The sequence below is a fragment of the Watersipora subatra genome, chromosome 4 (genome assembly GCF_963576615.1).
Source record: "Watersipora subatra chromosome 4, tzWatSuba1.1, whole genome shotgun sequence".
In the NCBI taxonomy this organism is placed as follows: domain Eukaryota; kingdom Metazoa; phylum Bryozoa; class Gymnolaemata; order Cheilostomatida; family Watersiporidae; genus Watersipora; species Watersipora subatra.
In genome coordinates this window covers 1,121,972-1,145,331 of record NC_088711.1, presented here as the reverse complement: position 1 = coordinate 1,145,331, position 23,360 = coordinate 1,121,972, and the positions used below count along the sequence as shown (strand labels likewise).

The 23,360-nt window shown below is 36.3% G+C and overlaps 1 protein-coding gene across 1 annotated transcript in view; it reads left to right on the top strand.

Moving 5' to 3' along the window:
• The window catches only part of LOC137395160 (annexin A7-like), a 72,232-nt gene that overhangs the window by 43,934 nt on the left and 4,938 nt on the right, over positions 1 to 23,360 (top strand). The window contains exon 12 of the mRNA XM_068081985.1: positions 4,818 to 5,030. Coding sequence (XP_067938086.1) covers positions 4,818 to 5,030 — 213 coding nt within the window. The remainder of the gene's footprint in view (positions 1 to 4,817; positions 5,031 to 23,360) is intronic.

Below are 23,360 nucleotides of genomic sequence, written 5' to 3'. Positions count from 1 at the left end.
TCTATTTACACAGAGAGTGTTCAATTCAAGTGTGCTTGGATAAGGCAGTAAGATGTGAGATGGGAGTATGTATCAAACATAGCCCTTCGCAGTCATGCCTTGACCATAGGCGAATTCAAATGTTCTCGCTGTCCTTCCCTTGAACTCAGCTGAAGGTTCCTTGCGTCACCATGTTTTTTTATCTCATTTATCTATGTGTTGTTTGTTTGCTTTCCAATTCATGGATATGACATCTGTTTATTGAATTCCTCCATTGGAATCAAATTATCTCAAAATTTCATTCTCTCATTTACAATTCAGATTGGGCTCAGTCTCATTTGCTGCCAGTCATTTGTTGTTCTGGTTGCCTGCTTAAACAACACGTAGGAAGTTTTATTGCCAATGCATGTCAGCAGAGCTTCGTGCGTTCGTTACCTAGGTGCTGGAGGTCGGGTAAACAGCATAATAACATAATCCACTGCCAGTCGAGTGCCGGCTGTCCACAGCAAACTGGCACATGTTTCAAATTCTTTCACTCACGCTGCGCGTGTTGTCCTATTATGTGTTTCATTAGTGTCTAAAACTGAGACGCATTCCATTTCAGTCAGATCTCAGCATCACGACAGTCTTTTTTTGCCAAAGCTGCACCATGAACACGTCTTTCTGGCATGTTCTTTTCGAGTATCGTCGAGTGTGACTCCAAGTCTGTATCTCCCAAAGGATGTGATTTTAGCATTTTGCGGTAAAAATCTTATCTCACGTGCATATACAGTCAAACTCGGATAACTCAAACTTCAAGGGACCGAGCAAAAGTGTTCGAGTTATTAGAGTGTTCAAGTTATCAGGACAGTCATAAGTGCACGTATTTATCAGTAGATACATGTACATATACAAACTATATATAAATCAAAAGCATAGATTGCTTGTTGCAAGTTAAAGGGTCTCTCGTGTGAAGTTTTAAATATTTTTAATCAGAAAGTATAAATATTTTTCTATCACTTCAGATTTGTTTGTTGTTTTAGGTGATGTGACTGCCAGGAGGTTCTCAGATTAAAATTGGCAAAACTTGATCGCGGTTAAAACGCTCAGAAAAAATACATACGTATTTTTCTACCGAGAGTTTTAACCAAGATCAATTTTGCAATAAGTCAGTTATTACAAAACTGCTTTACTATTAAAAACCCATTATCAATTTTGCCGATTTTACTTTAAATTTATCCGAATTTTACCTCGCTTTTCTTGCTTTCGGAGGGTTATCGCTAAGCGGATGTTTGGTAAAATTTGATTTTTGCAAACCTTTAGAAAAGTCATTAATGAAAATATTTTGCCGATGTTGGTAATAACGAGGCCTAAAAACTACTAAAAGTCGATGTTTATCTCTATGGCTTGGAATAAAGTGATATTCTAAAGCGATAGTAACAACTGTCTCGGTAGCCGTTTGGCAAAAAAATGTTCAAGTTAACAGAGTTTCAGTCGAGTTATCTAAAGCCATTTATCATTGCGTGGAAACGGACCAAACAAATACGTTGAGTTAACCGTGTTTTCGAGTTATCCGAGGGCGAGTTATCCGAGTTTCACTGTATATAGTTTTAGGATTTTGCGGTGAAAGGCTCAACGTGAGTTGTACACTTTCTCTTATGCGGGTGTGTTATCTGTCAGCTACACATTATCATACAGGTCATTTCTTCTACTATACAGACCAAAACACAGACAGCACCGAAATCAGCATCTTTAAGAAACACTCATATCATCAGCATGTAATAATAATATTATATATTATAACAGCTGCGTTTAGCCATAGCATTATAAAATACGAGTACAGTCGTATCTCTACATACGAGTAGAGGTACGACTGTGAGATATATGAGAACCTCCAACATATGAGACACTCGAGATATGAGCTGGCTTTCTAGCAAGTTTCTTCCTTGTGATACGAGTAATATTTGAAATACGAGCCGGTTCTCAATGGCTAATATGTATATGTAGAGCAGCATCGCTCGGTCTTTCTGCTCGAATCAGTTTGAAAAAGGATTTTAACAGGTTGGCTAAAAGTTATAGTGAATGCGAAGCAAAAGCGTAGAACCAGAAACAGATACTAAAAAAATTAAGATGAAATTAAAGTAAGTTTAATAAAAGGTTCAAACTTAACTTCCAGTTTAGTAAACTAGTAGTTAGATTAGTTAGTAAGCTAGTAGTTAGATTAGTTAGTAAGCTAGTAGTTAGATTAGTTAGTAAGCTAGTAGTTAGATTAGTTAGTAAGCTAGTAGTTAGATTAGTTAGTAAACTAGTAGTTAGATTAGTTAGTAAGCTAGTAGTTAGATTAGTTAGTAAACTAGTAGTTAGATTAGTTAGTAAACTAGTAGTTAGATTAGTTAGTAAACTAGTAGTTAGATTAGTTAGTAAACTAGTAGTTAGATTAGTTAGTAAGCTAGTAGTTAGATTAGTTAGTAAACTAGTAGTTAGATTAGTTAGTAAACTAGATTTATTGAAGTTAAATTCAAAGTTTCCATCACATAGGGTCACAAAAGGGTCACAAAAGGGTCACAAAAGTTTAGTGTACCAAATTAGTCGCTCTCAAGTCTCTCTCAGACCACATCCATAATCAGATCCTTAATGTCTGTCTCGAAGATAAAAAACTCCATTCGGTAATGTACATGGTGATGTCACATTTAATTGCAGATCATAACAATTAAATAAGTATTTGTTACTATTTTAGTTCAAGTACTGAATTATAACGATTACAAACACACTTTTCATTGTAATATCCTTTTTAGGTAGTTTTTCATAATGTGGTAACGGATTAAATTGTACATAGTTATTATATATGGACAATAGTGCCTTGAGATGCGAGTCAATTGACATACGAGCTCCATCCCAATATGCATCAAGTTCGCCTGTTGAGGTATGACTGTATTACATTACCACACTGCAGGTTATCCCATGTCTACTCATTATCAAAACTACTCAGTAGCAACATGGACGCCTCCCAACGCCACATATCGTTGTTACCAGCATTTTTAAATTTTTGTTTTATTTATTTACACTATTTAAAATGCTACGACTGTACAACATACTGAGAAAAGCTTAAGTTCAGTTAATATATGTGAACAACTATAAAAAGCACTCGTATTCGTTGCACTCATACTCCTTGGCTTACTGTGGCTGATACGTGAGCAGACATTTATTTAAGGTATTTAATTTAATTCATCGTCAGGTAGTCAGGTCTTATCTTATACACTTTATTAATTTAATTTATATTTTGCTGTTTTCTATAAACACTCTACGCAGCAGAAGTCATTACGTCATTAACAATGCTAATTACTGCCAATGCTTCCAAGCGAATTTCAGAATTTTTATTGAAACTAAACATTATAAAGACATTTGTACTAGGGAGTTCCATTCCTGCTCATTGAGAAAATAAACACAAGATCACCAACAATGCAGCTGCTCTGGCAGAAACCTTGGGTGTAACCAATGTTGCCACATAATGTAAGGTTGGTTCTATTAGCAAGGAGGGCAACTCCAGAAATGCTAAACACGAGTCTAAGTTACCTATATTTCACATACCATCAGCCCTTCACAGCTTGGACATTCTTCAGATATGACTTCACCCAACATTCACATATCTTCTATTCATAACTTATGTTTGGTACTACATGTAGTTGAGATGTGGGTAGGATTTACACGCATAGAGAAAATAGTGTATAAACATTCTTGAAACCAACACTCTATTTGGCTATAATCGAAGGCGTGTGTCACTTTCAATAATAGCAGCAAAATAATGTTTAAATGCTAAATTTTATAGAAGACATTAAAATGCGTGTGCAACGCAATCTTCGAGGGATTTAAATAAATCAAAAGTCTGAATGAAATCCTAACAACTTGTGCAAAACATTAAGTTTTTATCCGCTAATAATTATGGTAATACTTTTTTGTTATAGTCGCTGAGAGTAACTCTATGCCGAACTATAAGGTTTCAACTACTTGTAAAAATAGTTACAGTGAAACCCCATTGAGTGTTTTTATAAGACATAAAATTGTCCAATCTTTGCAAAGGCAGTTTGCCACAATCTAAGTGCTCACTTTGTGATTAAAGGAAAAGACATTTGTAACCTGCTGAGGCTTAGGATGAGTATTAGGTCACATTTCACATACCAGAAGGACATCGACATCAAACTTTTCTAGCGAATAGTGGTACTTTTTACCAACTACTGTTGGAATAGTGGTCGGACAGCTTCTAACTATTCTAAATGGGTTTATTAACTGTTCTCTTACAATTATAGCAGGTTTGTACCAGTTTCATGTTACACATTTCAGGTAAGTAAGAGATGGCGATGTCAATAAGTGTTTCAGTTTATACCGTAGCAAAAGGGGTAACCAGTGATCAGGTTTGCTAGACTTCTACTGAAAGTGGCCATATCTACTTTGTTCAATGAACACTATTGGGAATGCGGAGAAACTGTTCAAAACTGTTGAATATGTATTTATACTTGGCTTTATTCACTCCGACAGGTTTGTGAAAAGCTGTACTTACTGTATGATCTTTTGAATCTTGATAGTTTGTTAAGAAAGCTTACAGCGCTGCGGAGCTACCTGGTAACTCAGAGATGAGCTATTAGAGAAGCCTAACTGCTAAATATATAATATACATTATCTGTAAGTTCTGGAGTGAACTGAGCACGGTCAATTAACAGTTTGATTAGTGGAAGACTGTCTCTGGAGGCTGTAGCAGGAATACTTTAACTGTTATTCATATACAAAACTTGCATCACATCACTTTGTTTGCTATTATAATTTAGGAAATGGTACTAATACTCGCTTTCTAAAACTGTTTCCAGGCCAACCGAGCAGAGCTGACACCGCAGCAGTGGAATGATGTGTTCACAAAGGGACCCGAGTCGGTGGTTGACAGGGCACTCGCTAAGAAAGAAGCTGAGGAACTCTACCGGGCCGGAGAGAAGAAGATCGGGACGGATGAGTCTGCCTTCCTAAAAATTATGGCTCTCAGGCATTTCTACCAGTTGAGAGCTACTTTTGAAGAATATGCTCGGGTATGCGCTTTACATTCCTGTTGTGCGTAGTCAGAGGCATAGCCGTAACTCGTGACAACTAAGATTATGTAAATCAGGGACATCAGACAAATTGAGTCGACGGAAGGTCAATCCATTAGAAGATCAGTAAATATATATCTATAGATTTACAGACACCAACATAGATCTATAGATTTATAGGGTCAGTTGCTATAGGGATTTATAGAGAATCGTTACTATACATTTTGAAAATTCCTTTTTTATGGAAAACTTTACTTGGGGAAGAGATTCAACACTGAAATGTTGATTCTTTGGAAAACATAATGTAGGACAGCAATAAGTATAGTGAATACAAATTAAGAACTCAATGTTCTTGTAAGTGATAGTTATAAACAATCTCTAGCAAGGCCATATAGTTATATTACTTCAGCTTGAAGCAAAGCCTAGAGTGAGATGTACAAGAGCTGATTAATGAACGTATGTTCTTACCAAGTGTCATGGACCAATCTACATATATCGTCACTTCATACATCGTAGCTTTTTATATTTTATATTCTTGGCAAACTAATTATTTAAAAAGACCTAGCTGATATTAGTCATGTACATCCTGAGACCTTGTTACCAGAGTCACGAGACCTTGTTATTACCAGCAGTCTGAACTCTGACTGTATGTAACGTGTATGCAACGTAAGCTGTCATGTGTTGAATCCCGCAGGCTTATGTGTGAGTCAAGTTGCACTCAAATATTGGTTTGTATAACAGCTACTGACCCAATAGAAAAACCATAGTAGCTATTTTCATCATAAATGTTTTGTACGGCTCTTAGCTGGAATTTCAAGCAGAAAATGTCTCATAATTATTTTAGATCTTCCTGCTAAACGAAAAGCGTGAAAGTGTGCTACCTTTTCCCTAAAGGGTAGCCTGTCTTGACAAGCTGTTGTTATTGCGTAGTTGTCCCCCCGTCGAGCGGCGAGCAACAACAGCTTGTCACAAGACGTACTGCACCTGATGCATCAGCTGCACTTATAAGGAGTTGTTCTCTTCCGTCTACGCGGCTGGGCCGTGATGTTATGTCGGTCGCTCCATTGGTAATCATAACGGATTTCACGCAAAAATTTCTGTAGAAAAAAACAAGATTACAACGTTTAACCAAAGACCAGTTTCTGCGATAAACTTTAGTAGATCTTAAGAATAAAATAAACTCAAAATAAAATCCATAAGAACAAATAAAACTGACTGATACAAAAATAGAAATAAAACTGACTGAACGCACAAATAACGACATGTTTAGTCGCTGCTGTTGCCTAAGTTCTCAAATTCTAATAAAGTTTACTGGAGAGAGGGGTCGCCAGTTAAACGTTCTTATTTTAATTTTTTTACATAGATTTTTGCGTGAAATCCGTTATGATTACCAATGGAGTGACCTGAATAACATCGCAGCCAAGCCGCGTAGACTGAAGAGAACAACTCCCTATAAGTGCAGCTGATGCATCAGGTGCAGTACGTCTTGTGACAAGCTGTTGTTGCTCGCCGCTCGACGGGGGGACAACTACGCAAAAACAACAGCTTGTCAAGACAGGCTACCTAAAGGGTCACTCCTGAGTAAAATTTCGGTGAATTTTACTAGAGTGTAGATTTTGTGAGTTTTTACTTGTAATTGTCAGATTGGTCTCTTTACACATACCGTTACTTAGTACAAAACTAAAAAATGGAGTTTACCTTGTGTAAATATACTAACAGCCATTTTAAATCAGAAACATGTAGTATACATCAATTGGAAATTCATTTTTTGATTGACCTGTGTTTGCGCATATGTGTTTTGTTCAGTACAAAAAATGTACCTAGCAAAAATCTAACAAAAGTATTGACAATACAGTGTGCCCTCAGGTTACGATGTTGCCCTCGGGTTACGATGTTGCCCTCGGGTTACGATGTTGCCCTCGGGTTACGATGTTGCCCTCGGGTTACGATGTTGCCCTCGGGTTACGATGTTGCCCTCGGGTTACGATGTTACCCTCGGGTTACGATGTTGCCCTTGGGTCCTTGTTATACCATGTCCTTGTTATACGATGTCCTTGTTATACGATGTCTTTGTTATACGATGTCCTTGTTACACGATGTCCTTGCTACACGATGTCCTTGTTATACGATGTCCTTGTTATATGATTTTTCTGCCTTACGATATGATATGTGATATTTTTCGTCCTCACCAACAATGGAACGAATTAAAATCGTATGGCAAAGGTCGACTGCAGTTCATTTTCAGTTTGGAAACACCTCATACAACCTTTTATGAGGCCCGGAGCCTCAGAGTGTAGTGCTTGCAGCAGGGTAGGATGTGCTCCAAGTAATAAAATAAGTTTTTATCGCAACAGTTAATACAGGTAGCTAGCTGACAGTTTACGAAATTTACTTTCTCTATCAAAATTTCATCAACATTCCTATCTGATGAATGACGAGATTCGGCGTCGAGCAACGTGCACACCAGCATATTGTATGTTATTACACTTCCGCCAATCACTATACCAGCTATTATGCAATACAAATAAAGACTTGAAATGATGATACAAGGAATGTGCCTCATGTCACCTTGCCTTCACCCTTACCTTTCATAAGGACATATCAACTCTTCAGTATTAGTTTTTGTTTGGTTGAAGGTTAAAAAATAAAAAAGTTTGTTTGGATATTTCCAGGTGACTCCCAGATATTTCAATAGAACTATGAATGTGTTCTAGTAAGCATAATCTACTATGAATGATGGTTATTCTTCGATACATATATTTCTATGCTTAGTTCTTTTGAAGCTATTTGAGAATTTTTGAAGTACAGTCAAACCTCTACTTATGATCACCTCTACTCACCAGTTTTCTACCTATGGGTATGAGATATAACCTTACGATATGAGCAAATATTTGTCTCAGTCATTTCCAACACGTGACGTCCAAAGTTTGCTGAAACAACAGTTCTTAAATGAAAGAATAAAAGCTATAGGAATTAAAAGTAAGATATGAAAACAATAAACATACATAAAATAACTTAACATCTAGTGTAAATTATAGTAAACCATATGACACATTCCCAACAATCACTGTACCTACCAACATACTCATCGTTGTACCTAGACTTCCGGGGATGAGTCTCCATAGCCAAGTAACAATAGAAACATTTTTCTACTGATTATTGCTCGATTAATTCTATCGTCTTCTCTTCTTATGCTCTTGGCATGACTCGTAGTCATAGCAGTAAGCCTGGCCATGCATGGAATTGCTTTCATTTTTGATCAGATAGTCTGCAGGTGGGTGCTTAGGAGGTTGATTCACAGGAACCAGATGAGATTTTGAAACCAAATATTTTTAACAACCCGGGAGGGGGGGGGAAGGCATGGAGCATATATGCGTGAAGTTTGATAAAATTGGCCAAAAATTTGGAAATGCATAGCAGACTTACAAACAGACAGACAATGACGAAGTGTGCTTTATTAATATGGAGTTAGTTTTGAGTGGTTAATTTTTGTCTCACTGCTGTATGTAATTATTTGAAGCGCTCACCATTGTTTTTTGGAGTCTTAAAATAATTAAACAAATAAAATGCTTTTTCATAAAAATATTTGCTTCAAATCTGACGGTTTTGACATAGGCTACAAAGGAAATATCAGAATGGATTATAACTTCATATGTCAAGGATTTACTGCAGCACAACTCATAGATAATTCTATTGATAGCAGTTTTCTATGAGAAACAACATAAAAAACTACACTAATATTTTGCAACAAAACTAAGTTTTTGTTAAGTTTGTTTTCCATATTTTTTAATCAAAATAACTGTAATGTGAATTTTGTTGCAAGTCAACCTTTAAATATGTTTCATAGAGCAACAGGGATTTATTTCTTCACTGTTTTATTTTATGCCATGTATTGTGGCTAAAACTGACAATAGCCTGGCTTTATACTAGAGAATATTCACTACTTATAGCAATATATTGTGGCTAAAACTGACAATAGCCTGGCTTTATACTAGAGAATATTCACTACTTATAGCAATATATTGTGGCTAAAACTGACAATAGCCTGGCTTTATACTAGAGAATATTCACTACTTATAGCAATATATTGTGGCTAAAACTGACAATAGCCTGGCTTTATACTAGAGAATATTCACTACTTATAGCAATATATTGTGGCTAAAACTGACAATAGCCTGGCTTTATACTAGAGAATATTCACTACTTATAGCAATGTATTGATATTTTACTTCAAATTATTTGCAGTAGATTTTAATAGGATTTTAATAGGATTTTATGGTTATTCAAGGTAAGAATCAGTTGTATTGATTCTATCTGTATAAATTCCTCATAATGCTCAACTGGGTTGAATAGCTACAGTTTCAGTGAACTATTTGATTTCCATGAAATAAAAAGAGATTTATTTACTGCTTAGTAATCAGTGAGGATGTGGCAACACAAGCGTTATTCTTTTAACAGAAATGACTCATCTGTTGTTCACTTGATCCACAGAGTTAATCAGATGTCTGTTATTACGTTACAATCCAGTTTTATATAATACCAAACATGTTCCGCTACAAATTATGGTACAAAGTTCTTTATACCAGCCTTCCACAGCAAAGTTAGGTTGCCCGCATTATGGCCATCATAATAAAATTAAAGAGGAAAAATCTGAAAATGGTTGAATTAAAGCAAAAAGGGTTGATTAAAAATCTGCTAAAAATTCAAAAAATACAAACTCGGCAAATTGTAAACAATAACTGCTAATAATATCTGTCAACAAACGAAGGACACATACAGCAGGAAGTTGCTTCAACTCTATGGTTGATTGGTTGGTTCATCAATGCATAGTATAAAAAGTTTGTTGTGTATTATTTTTTAAAAGGGGAGCTGCAACATTTGATTTGCCCAACATAGTTCTGTCCACCACTTTAAACTGGTTGAGCTCCTATACACAGATATCTATGAGAAAGTCAATAACCTCATCCTGCTCATCATGCCAGTTCCTGGCAACAATCATCAGCTCATTGATTCACACATATTCGAGCGGCTTGTTTGTTTGTTTCATCCCCTGCAGCGTTGTGTCAACTGAAAACATTCTATTCAAATGTATGCCCTTGTCTTCCTAACTAGACTTGAATTATGTAACCAATAAGAAAGAAGGAAAAGTCTGCATAACGCTTCTAGCTTACGTTTTTTGTCTATGCGTTCGCTTGCATGGCGGTTGACACAAAAATCGCAGGAGATCTATTAGAAAATTATCGGCTAGTTTAACGTGTGCTGCCAATAGCTGCGCTTTTTTACCACATCTGCTTCATTTCCCCATCAATAGTATTATTAGTCGTTGTCTCTGCGTCTGTTCACTTTTTCTGTCACAAAACAATCTTTATTCTCTGATTGGCACAATTATTTTGAAGATTGTGAATTAGCTCAGTTGGTAGAGCGTCAGTCTGATAAGCTGTATGTCATGGGTTTGAACCTCGTATTGGTCAACATTTCAGTCGTCTCCCTTTGATTGCATGTACAGGACTTGTGATGAGTGAAAGTCGACACATTTATACAACTACTACGGGAACACAAAAAAGGCTTTGACATCATACTGTACTTTATCATTTCTGACAATATAATATTGATTTAAAAGTCACTTTTTAGCTGTGAATCTGTGAGTTTTCTTAAACGAATCCATTTAGATTATTTAGAATTTAGATACGGTTTACAATAGAAATTGTACTTTATGCAATGAGGAACACTCATTCTAACCAACTAAATATAAATAAATTATTTGTCAATGAGGGTTTGTGAAAGAAAAGAGTCGCAACTATCATTCGGATTGTGAGTTATTACCATAGACATAGATTGAAGTTCCACGAACTATTCATAGTAAAACATCAGCTATTGTCATCGACAACGGTACAAGTCCTACCAACTAGCGTGTTGATACACTTTATTCTTGAGTAAAACATCTGCCAACTCTCCTGGTACGTGTTGTCTGCCTTAAGGCGTGCAACTCGTTAATCGCAAATTTTTTATTCTCGTTACCGATCCACTTCCACGCTTCGTAAGAGTCCTTCATAGACTCGGGCAAGTTTCCATGCAGGCAATGACCCTAGCAACACCTTGAAATCACAACAGTGCTCTTGGATAGGGAGTAGTAGAGCGCTTAAGTATGACCATTTCGATTTGTCGAGGGTTCCTTTGCAGCACACATTCGTAGAAGAATAAACATCCCGTCAAGGATAAAACTTGTCATACACTAGTGTTACGCGCTACGAATTGTTGAGCTTTGAAGTTGTCGTTTCGATCGTAGGAATGAGGAGGACGAATTTACATGATACGCAGGAGTGGTCGCACAGCTCGCAATTATTCGTAGCTGATGAGTTTACGTGCTACAAAGAAATTGTCGTACAACACCACGTTTTCTATATTAGTCTGTTGCGCTTTTATCCACAATGGGGCGTATAATTTTTATCGCGGCTGGCACTCATAAAATGCGTCTAAGGTCAAACGTCAATGTCAAAGCGTGTAAGAAATTTGTCTTTAAATTTCGGAGTTAATATTCTTTTATTTTGAAGATAATGTTCTTAAAACACGTGCATTAGAAACAGAGATGTTGTAAGGACGTCACTAATGAAAACTATGAAAATCCAACATCTAATCGCAAAGATTTGTGTAATAATACGAATATCGATGTTTACATGATACGCAGTACTTCGTTGTTCATACGATGTTTTCAAAATACCCCCTTAAAACGGAGGTTTTAATCGCTTCGAAGAATTAAAGATGCGACGTTTTGAACCAGTCACATGCTACGAAGATGAAAAATACGACAAAACTTTGTAACGCTAGTGATAGTGCTGTGCACCTCAGGCTGCATGTTGAATCAGTCTTCAGAGTACATAAATACACTCTGTTACAAATTACAATGAAACTGAGAAGGCCTATGTAAGAAGTTGACATGATACAAGCTTTATTTTGCACCGGTCAATCCCATTAAAAAAATTGAACCGTAAGACCGAAGAAATAAGGAATAGTAAAGAGTTGTGCTGTTTTTTGATATTGTTATGATGATATACTGGTTTCCTGTTTAATTTGAATGAACTGTGTACTACCTCAACACTCCCTTTTTTTAATTTTGTAACCAGGCAGCGTCAGGTTTTTGACATGGCGTAGTAATGGCTAGAACTGCCATTCAGCTTCCGATATCTGAAAATGTCTCAGAAGAAGTTGTCTCCACTATTAAGGAATATATCTCTTAATCCTAAGCTTCAGGTCTCCGAAGGGTCTGTGTAGCGGCTTATTCCACACAATACATCTATAAACTAACATTTTATAAATATATAACCTACTCCCTTGTGGTTTATTTTGGAGTGCTTCCAAATTCCTCACGCTTCAAAAATTTCCAAAATTAGTCTGTAATATCATAACAAATATTTGCATTGAATTTTTATGCTTAACAAAAACATTGCATGTTTGCAAAAAATCAGCGAAGAAAAAATAAATTGAGTTAATGAAATGAATTGAACAAGTTTGCCTTTTAACAGATTTACTTGCCTCCAAAAATGTGTAAAGTTTTGCATGTACAGGTTCAATATATAGGATTAGTTTTGTATGTACAGGTTCAATATATAGGAGGAGTCTTGTCAAGAATGTTACAAGTGAGAAAAATTGAGCTCATATTCAACTAGTTGTTGGTAGTACTGGGACGATATCAAAAATTCATTTTGGTACGATATGATGGCGTAGCCAACCGATATATCGAAATATCGGGTATGTTATTCAGAGTACTGGGTAGTATATATATGATGAGCAAACCAGACGATGAGTAGCAATAGTTGGTGATGAATTGGTTCCTCATCATTAATAACATAATGATGAGGAATCAATCCATCGAGGAAATAAAGAAAAGTAAATAATAAAATCTGATAATAATAAATAATAATCTTTTTGCTCACAACGACTACTAAACTATTGCTTATTCACCACACAAAGCATCGACAGATTCAATCGAACCAGCAAATAGGGAACTCGCTCACCTTATCAGATGGCATAGACACAACCTCAATCTCGTTACTTTGGAAAAATGAGCCCAGACTGGGCTCTTCATCTTCTTTGCTGTCGCCATGCTTGCAAGATGTTGGATTCAATTGAAGTCTGACGATATAAATATTGACGATATCGTGAAATATCGACGATATCCGATATTTCGATATGGGCAAAAAGTATTTGGTACGGTCGGTATCAGAAAGTGATATCGACGGTATACCGAAATATCGTAATATCGTCCTAGCACTAGTTGTTGGTGTTAAATCCTGGCATCATCTTGACGAAAGCAATTAGATGTATTAGTTGAAAATGGATAAAATGTATCCGAGATTATGTTTATCGAGGATCAAATCTTTCGGTCAACCGCATGATGTATTGGTTTTTGTTAACAAACGATGAAGATGTACATCTAGGTAGATGCTAGGCATGGTTATGTCATCTCAGAACTGGCCTGTGATTAAAATTGATATCTGCTTATGCTGATTTCATGGATTCCTACCTCTTTTTATCTAACATTCCTTTATTATGTTTCAACCGCAGCATTTCAAATCACTTCGTTTCTCATCCATAAAGCCATTGTTTGTCAGACTCATCTGGAAATTTTCCATCTTACAAGCTCTGAGCTAATCACTAATATCCCTCTCACAGTCTGCCCTTCCGTCATGGCCTCCACTTGGCATCTTCACTAATACTCTAATCCGGCCATACTTGAAGCCACAGTCTATTCAAAGCATGCCCAACAGGAGTTTTCGTTTCTCTCATTGTCTACTCCATAACAGGATGCTTTAGCCGATGGCCCTTCTAAATGACTTGAGAGTGTTTTATTTAAACAGGGATGTGACGGCTGGAGAGGGATGGGGCTATAGCCTTTAAACCTAGATGTGCGACCCTTGAGGCCATGCTGCAACTGTGATTAATACAATGCTATGTTGTGCGTACAGTAACAATATTTGGATATTACTGTGATAATCTGAATGGCCGCCATAGCCGCCATAGCTGTTCTTTCAGATAAACTCATTCTTTAAAACCGTATTAAATAAATTAGTATGAAGTTTAACTCAAACCACTTTGGTATCAATTGTTAAAAAGTAACAGTCTTTGCTTTACTATATAGTAGTAAATCACCCATATGAGAACATTTATATTATAGGGATTTTGTGAAGCGTAAAATACATGTAAATCCATTTCAACATCTTCTGAAGCACAGCCCTTTGGCTCTTCAAACACATTTGTTCAACTCACTCAATATTTTCTAAATTCTGTCTTTTCATTTTTTGTGACAAGTAACGAAAAACACCATTTTGTTGATGATAACTGATGGCAATAAAATGTTATATACACGTGCTTCACCATCTACAGTTACCATCTACAGTTAGCAAGTTTTAAGCACAGATTAAGCATTAAATAATAAATTATTGTTATTTATAAAATTTAGTTTAGTAATAAAAAATAATCTTACACAGTTTTTGGTAGAATTCATCAGAAAGTGTCGATATTTTTCTATCAATCGTGATTGTTTTTGATGTTTGAGGTGATCCGATTGCCAGGATCACCTCAAACATTGAAAACTGGTTCCTGGTAATCAATGTGTTACAAAAGTGAAGAAGTGATGAGTCGACAACTCTAGCCATATCGTAGTAGGCCTAATTATAATATATATTATGTTAGGAGTGTTAGGGAACTTTATTAATGATGTAATGTTATTACCGTAAAACTTCTAATTGTAAAACTTCTATTTAAACGCCATGGCGCTCTATTTGTCAACCTCTCCATTATAGTGGCGGTCAATTGAAGGCGGCGTTTAAATACAGGCTGATGCTCTATTTTTCAACCCTTCCTTTATAGTGGCGGTCAATTGAAGGCGGCGTTCAAATACAGGCTGGCGGTGTATTTTGACTTTTGGAAAATGGCTCGTCAAAACGTTCGCAAGATAAATTTAGCCTTAGGCCCCCTATTACAGACGAAGCAAATGTCGCCTATATTTTGCTTTCTTTTTTCCGGTGGACGATATTAAACCTTTTGGGTGCAATCAATCTGCTAACTTACCTCCAACTTGTCAAAGATCTTTTAATAAATATGCATTGAGAAACAGAGAAATACCTCTACCAGTTGGTATCTATTGCTTGCAATTGATCTGCGTTCATATTATAGCCTGTGTCCTTCTTTGCAATTTGTAAGCACTTTCAATTTTCAATTCATTCTAAATTTAAAGGCATATTTTCGTTTTATATTCATATTTAACAATGTTTCATAAAAGCTCATGTACTCATTGATATGTTTGCTACAGTTTGCAGCCAAAACTAGCTTTTTATGTGCAATAGAAGAGGAGTTACATGTATGAGCATCGATGCATTGCTGTGTTTACATTCAAGCTGAGTTTATATAACAGCAAGGATGCTATCAAATAATATGCTATCAAATAATATGCTACAAATTTAGAAATTTAAAAGCTATATAATGATAATCCACCAAATGCTACAAATATATATTCATTAACAAGTGACATAAACGAATCACATTTATATTACATGCAGAAACAAAAATTAGCGTTTTGAAAACAAAAATATTTTTTTCGTTTGCTCGGATAGCTACGTTCTGATTGGTGCTTTCGATGGAACGAACACCTGCTACATGTAGTTGTCCGATACCTTCCACAATGTTTTCTGACCTCAACTCTTCTTCCGCACTGCTGAACTAGTCAAATTAGCGTCCAAACAATTTTTTGGCAGAGCAAAACTTTTACGCTGTGCATTTAGCACAAATGCAAAGCGTAAAAGTTTTGCTCGCTAAATGTAACCTTTAGCCCAAAACTTGCAAACCATTTTTTATATATGAAACATCTAAGTAGTAAGACTGCGTTAAGCAAGGAACTACTATTAGCCTATTGATTATTTCTATGGTGTTGCTTTCAAAGTTGTAACGGAAAAACGTGAAAAGCTTTGGAGTTGGACAATGAGAGAATTGATTGTTATTAATGTAAACGATTCGTTATTAATATGATTTTATGGACACTTCTACTGGTAACTTGATACTTTGGGTCCATAAAGATCAAAGATAGTCAAAGGGGCGGTCAAATGGAGGTGGCATTCAAATAGAGGGTGGTGCTCTGTTTCAACCCTTTTCTCATAGTGGCATTCGAATAGAGGTGGCGTTCAATTAGAGGTTTTACGGTAAATTGATATGTGGTTCCTATTATTCTTCCTTTTTACTGTTTTATCCATTAAATCCTTACTAACTATGCATGTTTGATTCATTACTTCAATTGTTGAATTATAAAAGCAAGTAATATATTGTATCCAATATCGGCGGTTTTGATGCTATTTTCAGTTATAAGTTTGACCCCAAGCATCATGTCACAGTAAAGAAGAAGGAAACACACATGTCTTATATTTAACTACCTCTTGAGTATAGTTCTATTTACATAAATGTGCTGCCTCTCGTGGCACCAGGAAAAAATAAATAATCACACTTCTTAACATGGTAAAAAAGTGTGGTTACCTTGAGAAATGAAAAATAACTTATAATGATTATGTATAATATATACATTATTATTAGTCATAGCTTCCTTTTAATTTTACGCATTTGTAAATTGTTTAATACATTTTTAGTAGATACTTTGTTAGGATTGCCTATACACATTCCAACTCTAAGGACTGTGTTAGAGTTTGCACTAGTATGTTGAAAGCAACTACAGCCTGTTAGTTGAAGTTTATCTTCAGCAGGAACGGTTTCCATAGAGCCTTTGAACACAATGTTTTTAATGAGGCCCCAATAGCTTAGGCAATTTATTTGAAGTATTTGATGTAACATAGTCATTTCAGATCTCTACCAATTTTTCTGGCAACGACATTCTCAAACCTGGCTGATTAGTTAGTTAAATCGTCTCTGGTTGCACATGATTGCGACCACGTGTATGAGAGAGACAGCATGAGCCATAATTGATCTGAATGATAGGAATAGCATCATGCAACAGCTAATGAGGTCGCAAAAAGCCAGAAAACATTCTGCTCGCCACAAACATGTAATTAGTTGGCTTTTGTTTGTTACTCTTGCCGATGCGCTGAACAGGGAGGTCTACTGCCCCATTTTGCTCCAAATGCAACATCGGTTTTTTTTACTCTTCTATCTTTGTAGTCTATACTCATCATTTAGTATCTCTCTATGTATTCTGCACATACAATGGAGTCTCACCCTCAAACTGTAACTGGAAATAAGCTGAATCAAAAGATGTCCAAAGAATCTCACAATGATTAGGATGATGTGCCGCGCTGCCTTCTCATCGCGTGTGATGGCGTCCCTCATCGCGTGTGATGGCGTCCCTCATCGCGTGTGATGGCGTCCCTCATCGAGTGTGATGGCGTCCCTCATCGCGTGTGATGGCGTCCCTCATCGCGTGTGATGGCGTCCCTCATCGCGTGTGATGGCGTCCCTCATCGCGTGTGATGGCGTCCCTCATCGCGTGTGATGGCGTCCCTCATCGCGTGTGATGGCGTCCCTCATCATACGATGTTAACTTGTTCCAGTATTGGCATGTAAGGCGAAAATTTCGTATAAAGGAGTATAAAACCCATAGTAATTATTTAATGCAAACACCCTTTAGTAAAAACCATCAAAATTTTATGTGTGCATATTAAAAATTAGTGACAAAATATGTTAACTTTGGCAACTATCGTTACCTACAGTAACTTTAGCGTGTTTAGTGGTTAGGATCTGCAATGAAATGTAACGTTACATAGTACTACGTGCAGTAAGTACCGTAGGGAGCTTTTACCTTTTTTCAGACTAAACCTATAAAATAATGTTGAATTTAACTTCAATGAGTTTAGCTTACTAAGCACATAGTTTAAGGCTTAAAGCTAAGTTTCACTTTGTATTTTACTATCGGCATCGTCGTCATGCCCACGTATTTAGCATACCAACTGCCAAATTTAAACTTCGAGAAAAAGTTGTTTTGATATCGTATGGCAAAACGATGTTGTATGCGAGGGCGAAAAAACATGTTCCACATTTAAAGTGAAAAAATGGTATAACAGAGTCATTAAAAACCCAAATATATAATGTAAATGTTTAAATGTTATAAGTATTTTTGTAGTGGGAATTGGTGGGCGATCATATAAACCAATTGCTCTCACCAATTTATCAAACCTTTCAATATCAATTGTTTTGAGATTACTGCGTAATCAGCCAAATTTTACCATAAATGAACCAATTAGCTAGCTGGACACTTACCAAGTTTCACGCCAACTTGAGTTCTGAAAATGCAGTGGAGTTTGGGTCCTAAAGTCATAAAAAAGTAACTTTCAAGTATTTCCATTTCTTGAAAACGGGTTTGCAGTCATATTCATGTGATCATTTTAATGTACCATGAGATTGCATTTCTATCATTTTAACTTGCATCTTACTTTTTGAATTCATGTGCACAAAATATTTTGGTCGTATAAACATTTACTATACCATCCATCGGTGTTCAAGCAGTAATGCAAATTGGATGCATTATTGCCCACATCTAGCTTGTAGGCATGCTGTTCTAGTTTATCTACGTTTTAGTCATCTGGTTGACTTTATCCTTACACACCATTAGACTAAGAAGGCTGCTTGTTTTGACTAGGATGGTTGCGCAGGTATAAAGTTTCACATATTTTGTAGTATACATTCATTTGCCTACTAATTCAATAGACACTCAGCATTGTCATGCTTTAGTATTAATTGAGGGACGCAGTGGGATTGGCTAAGAATAGAAGCTTATGAATGAAACCGTCTGGCGTAGTATTTAGCAAATACTATCAAACCGCAAAAGGACCGACTCGATGAGTTGTAAACAAGCGTGTGTTAGTATCCTTACGAGAACACTGGCTCAGACCGCTGCGCGTAATTACGCAGTAGTTTACATATAGCTTCTGCAGCGAACAAAGGCTTAAAAGATGGACCATTGCCAATTGCAAAGCGTCGCAGGAGGAGCATGTGCTCATTAGCAAATGTTACCCATGTATAGTGTATTAACAAATCATTTAACAGTCGAATGACTAGCTGACTTAATCATGACACATGAGATCTTGTTGTGAGTGAATTGAATAAATTTATTCAATTTTTGCATAGCTTCGCATGAAATAACAATAGAGGTTGCCATTACTAGCTATGAACAACAAAAACTGGCTGCCCGGATTTCCTCTCAACATCACACATGAAATTTTACACAATAATCATGTACTGATAAAAGCTGCCTCAAAACATACATTTCCGAGCTCCAAAGAGATCTGATATGTTTACAGTATGTAACATGAAAAAGCGGGCAAGACTAGGATAAGCCATAACATACGTTAGATTATTTTTCAAGAACATTTCTCAATGCACTAACCTAATCGAAGTTAGACCTCTACGCCATAATTTTGGTATAGCATGGTAGCGTATCAATCCTGACTAGCATGTTTTTCTTGGTCTGCCACACCAAGATGTCAGCCTATCGAGACTAATTCTCACAATAAATAAAACTGCCAGCAGCAATTGAGCTTCACATGGACTGAGCTTCACATGGACTTAAGAATACTTCAAACGCAATGAGTCCTCGTTACTGACATCAACATAATCGATGACAAATATGTGGCAGCAAAAAACGACAGCACACTAACATCTACGCTACTGCTTTCCAACAAAAATGCCATAGTTGAATTATTCAGTCGATTTCTCCATGCAGACTCGACCAATGTTGCGCTGTAATGTCTTGATATAACCGATCCATCGTCAGTGTGACAGTCAGCCATAGCGTTGATTTTAGGGAGGTCGACTCGGAGACCACTAGACTGAGCGCCCGTGTCAGCTCCGTAAGTTCCATTCAGATCTCCTGAGTGGAACCTATCGGGAATAGGAAACACTAGCGCGCCGAATGGTAGCTGCTGCCTTTGGACATCGAGCATTGGTTGACTCATCGTACCATCTAAAATTACATGTAAATTTATTATTTAAAAGGCAACAAGTTGATGCTAGTCACTAGCTTTAATAAGCTGGTGACAAACAAATAATTGACGGACTTGTGTAGTACAGTAAAAACTAAAGTGCTAAATATTGAATGATTGACACCCTATATGAATATCCTGCGTATGATAAGTCGCTTGAATGAGCGCACTTACAAATGATGCATAGAAGTCCTCCAAGCTGGTAGACGTTAGCGAAAGAGCCAATTGATAGCGCCATCTCGTTACTTCGATACGACTGCTGAAGAAGCAATGAGCATGATTGTTAGACGCTCGCACTGTTTATATGCGTTATCGTCTGCGAACTTTATACCTTATCCAATCAGACGAGTGCTAACGACGTTCAAAGACTACGGTACTGGCGTTTGTGACAACCTGCGGTTAAACCGTACATTACAAGTGGGAATTTTCCATTACTTAGAATGAATAAAGGAAGAATGACATAGACGCCTAGCCACAGCTGCTATCGTGGCCGTGAAGAAGTACATATTATTATAGATAAGAGGTGGTCCGTTGCGAATAATAATGTATTCTAAATAACAAGCTTTGAGGTTATCAAATCTTAACCTACTGAATACTGTTTGAAGCTCTTTAGATAGAACTGCAATATATACTAAGCATTAGGTCCAGAAAGGGATACAAATATTATATCTGGTGTCTTGAATTTTTACAACGTACGATTTAGAGAAAGCTAGTAGCTATAGACTCATTAAAATTGTTGTTAAGATGGCCTTTATAAAAGCTAAAATATTATCAAACTCCAGCATTTAATTGATATTGGAGATTTCATTTGCTAAAATCACAGTGTAATGCTAGTTAAATGCTCATGGACAACCCTCACAAACTGGTAAATGAATATTCCGTAATGCAGATAAATTCTCAAAATTATCCAGATGAAGCTTTTTACGAGGTTGTTAGTAAATACTAAATACTATAAGCCGTAGGTTTGCATGAATCAATTTCAGCTCTAACAGTGTCACAAGAGACACAGCTACTAACACAAAAGCTGTTAGTAAACATAAGTTACTCTTAAAACTTGCGGAGCAGCTTAAACATTAATTGAATCACTTGTAATTGAGTTTCTGTTAATTGTACTGCTAAAAATATAGGTTTAAAGCCAGATGTATTTATTCAAGTTAACGGAAACCGTTTGGGTAAATTTTGGTGTCTATATACTTTTATGGAGGAGTACCATTGCATCATTGCTTGTAGCAAAATATCATGACGATGATAAGTGGTTACTAGGACACGTTCTAGTCGTACCAAGGATCAAAAGCAGTCACGCATATACGTCATGTGAGATTTGTGGACTAGCAACTGCTGTATATTATTTGTCGTACCAAACAGAAAACCTCTGCCGTGTTATAGTAATGTTGAAGCTTTTTATTTTTAGCTAATCATATAACATTGTTGTGCGCAGCATTGTTGCTACCAGATTTAGCAGTGGTTGTTCGTACCTAGTGATAAAATTGTTTCGCCAAAAACAAATTGACACTCCAAAGTGCTTCCGCATCTGGCAGATGACCATAGAGGATAGGTTAGTATGAAACTGATGAGACTGCATAGACAGGCGCTCCCTGTTACCCTATCAACAGTGCTGGTACATAGACCACACATCCACCATTGCTCTGTTAGTAGTATGCCTCGCTCCGGGAGAAATAATCTCCAACAAACCTAGGGTGAAACATAAAAATAATTTGGTCTGGACAGTCACTTTTTGCAAAAGATTTTTTGGTTGTGTTTTTTACTTTCCAACTCAGTTAACACCGTAAGTTTTGTTGTGCAAAAGCTTGAACATCATGACTTCCCCAAACCCCTGTAACTATTATGCTGTAGCTATTATACTCTAACTATTATACTCTAACTATTATACTCTAACTATTATACTCTAACTATTATACTCTAACTATTATACTCTAACTATTATACTCTAACTATTATACTCTAACTATTATACTCTAACTATTATACTGTAACTATTATACTGTAACTATTATACTGTAACTATTATACTGTAACTATTATACTGTAACTATTATACTGTAACTATTATACTGTAACTATTATACTGTAATTATTATACTGTAACTATTATACTGTAACTATTATACTGTAACTATTATACTGTAACTATTATACTGTAACTATTATACTGTAACTATTATACTGTAATTATTATACTGTAACTATTATACTGTAACTATTATGCTGTAACTATTATGCTGTAACTATTATGCTGTAACTATTATACTGTAACTATTATACTGTAACTATTATACTGTAACTATTATACTGTAACTATTATACTGTAACTATTATGCTGTAACTATTATGCTGTAACTATTATGCTGTAACTATTATGCTGTAACTATTATGCTGTAACTATTATGCTGTAACTATTATGCTGTAACTATTATGCTGTAACTATTATGCTGTAACTATTATGCTGTAACTATTATGCTGTAACTATTATGCTGTAACTATTATGCTGTAACTATTATACTGTAACTATTATACTGTAACTATTATACTGTAACGCATTGCTCAATTGGCGTTTACCTATGGCTACCAATTGTTACCTATTTCCAGATTAGATAAACTTTTTTGTTAAATCTTTTAATCTAGTGTTATTCTCTATTAAATCTGTTTTCTAGCAGCTGTAATACTCATTCATATAGTTAGACACAGTGCATATTATTTCAATTCACTCCAACAAAACGCCTGTCGCACCCACACACTCCTTGCCATATTTGACCTCCCACGTAGTCGCTTAGAGATGTGCTTACCTATTGACATACCTACCTATATACCAGGACTACTCCATCGCAATTGAACCTGGGTGTAACCACTCGCAGCTCACGAGTTGAGTACAGGGCCAGAGCAATATTGTCTGATATGAATCGGAAACCCTGCAAGTTGAAGATGACTTTTTAGCTTCTCTTGAACTGTTATCTTAGCAACATATTTCATTGATTCACGAAGCCTAGCTAGTGCTTCATATCCGCTCTTCTATAGAGGTATTTGACCATCGCTCTCTACAAGCGTATACATTAGTTAAAATGACAAACATTTGCTCTACTCAGCCTTTATCGAGCTTCAAGCTAAACTGGAAGCTGTCTTTTATTTCCACCAGATTGAAACCTCAAGCTGGTTCAATTTGTCAACTACCCCATCATATAGAGGTATTTCGTGGTACCTCGCCATTGGTAGCACTTGTGTCACACACATGAGTATGTATATTATAGCCCACATATATTATATGTCACAGGTCATTCTCGTTACTTTGTAAATCATCATATGCTGTTCATATGCAACCAATACGACTTGCACAAGTTTTACT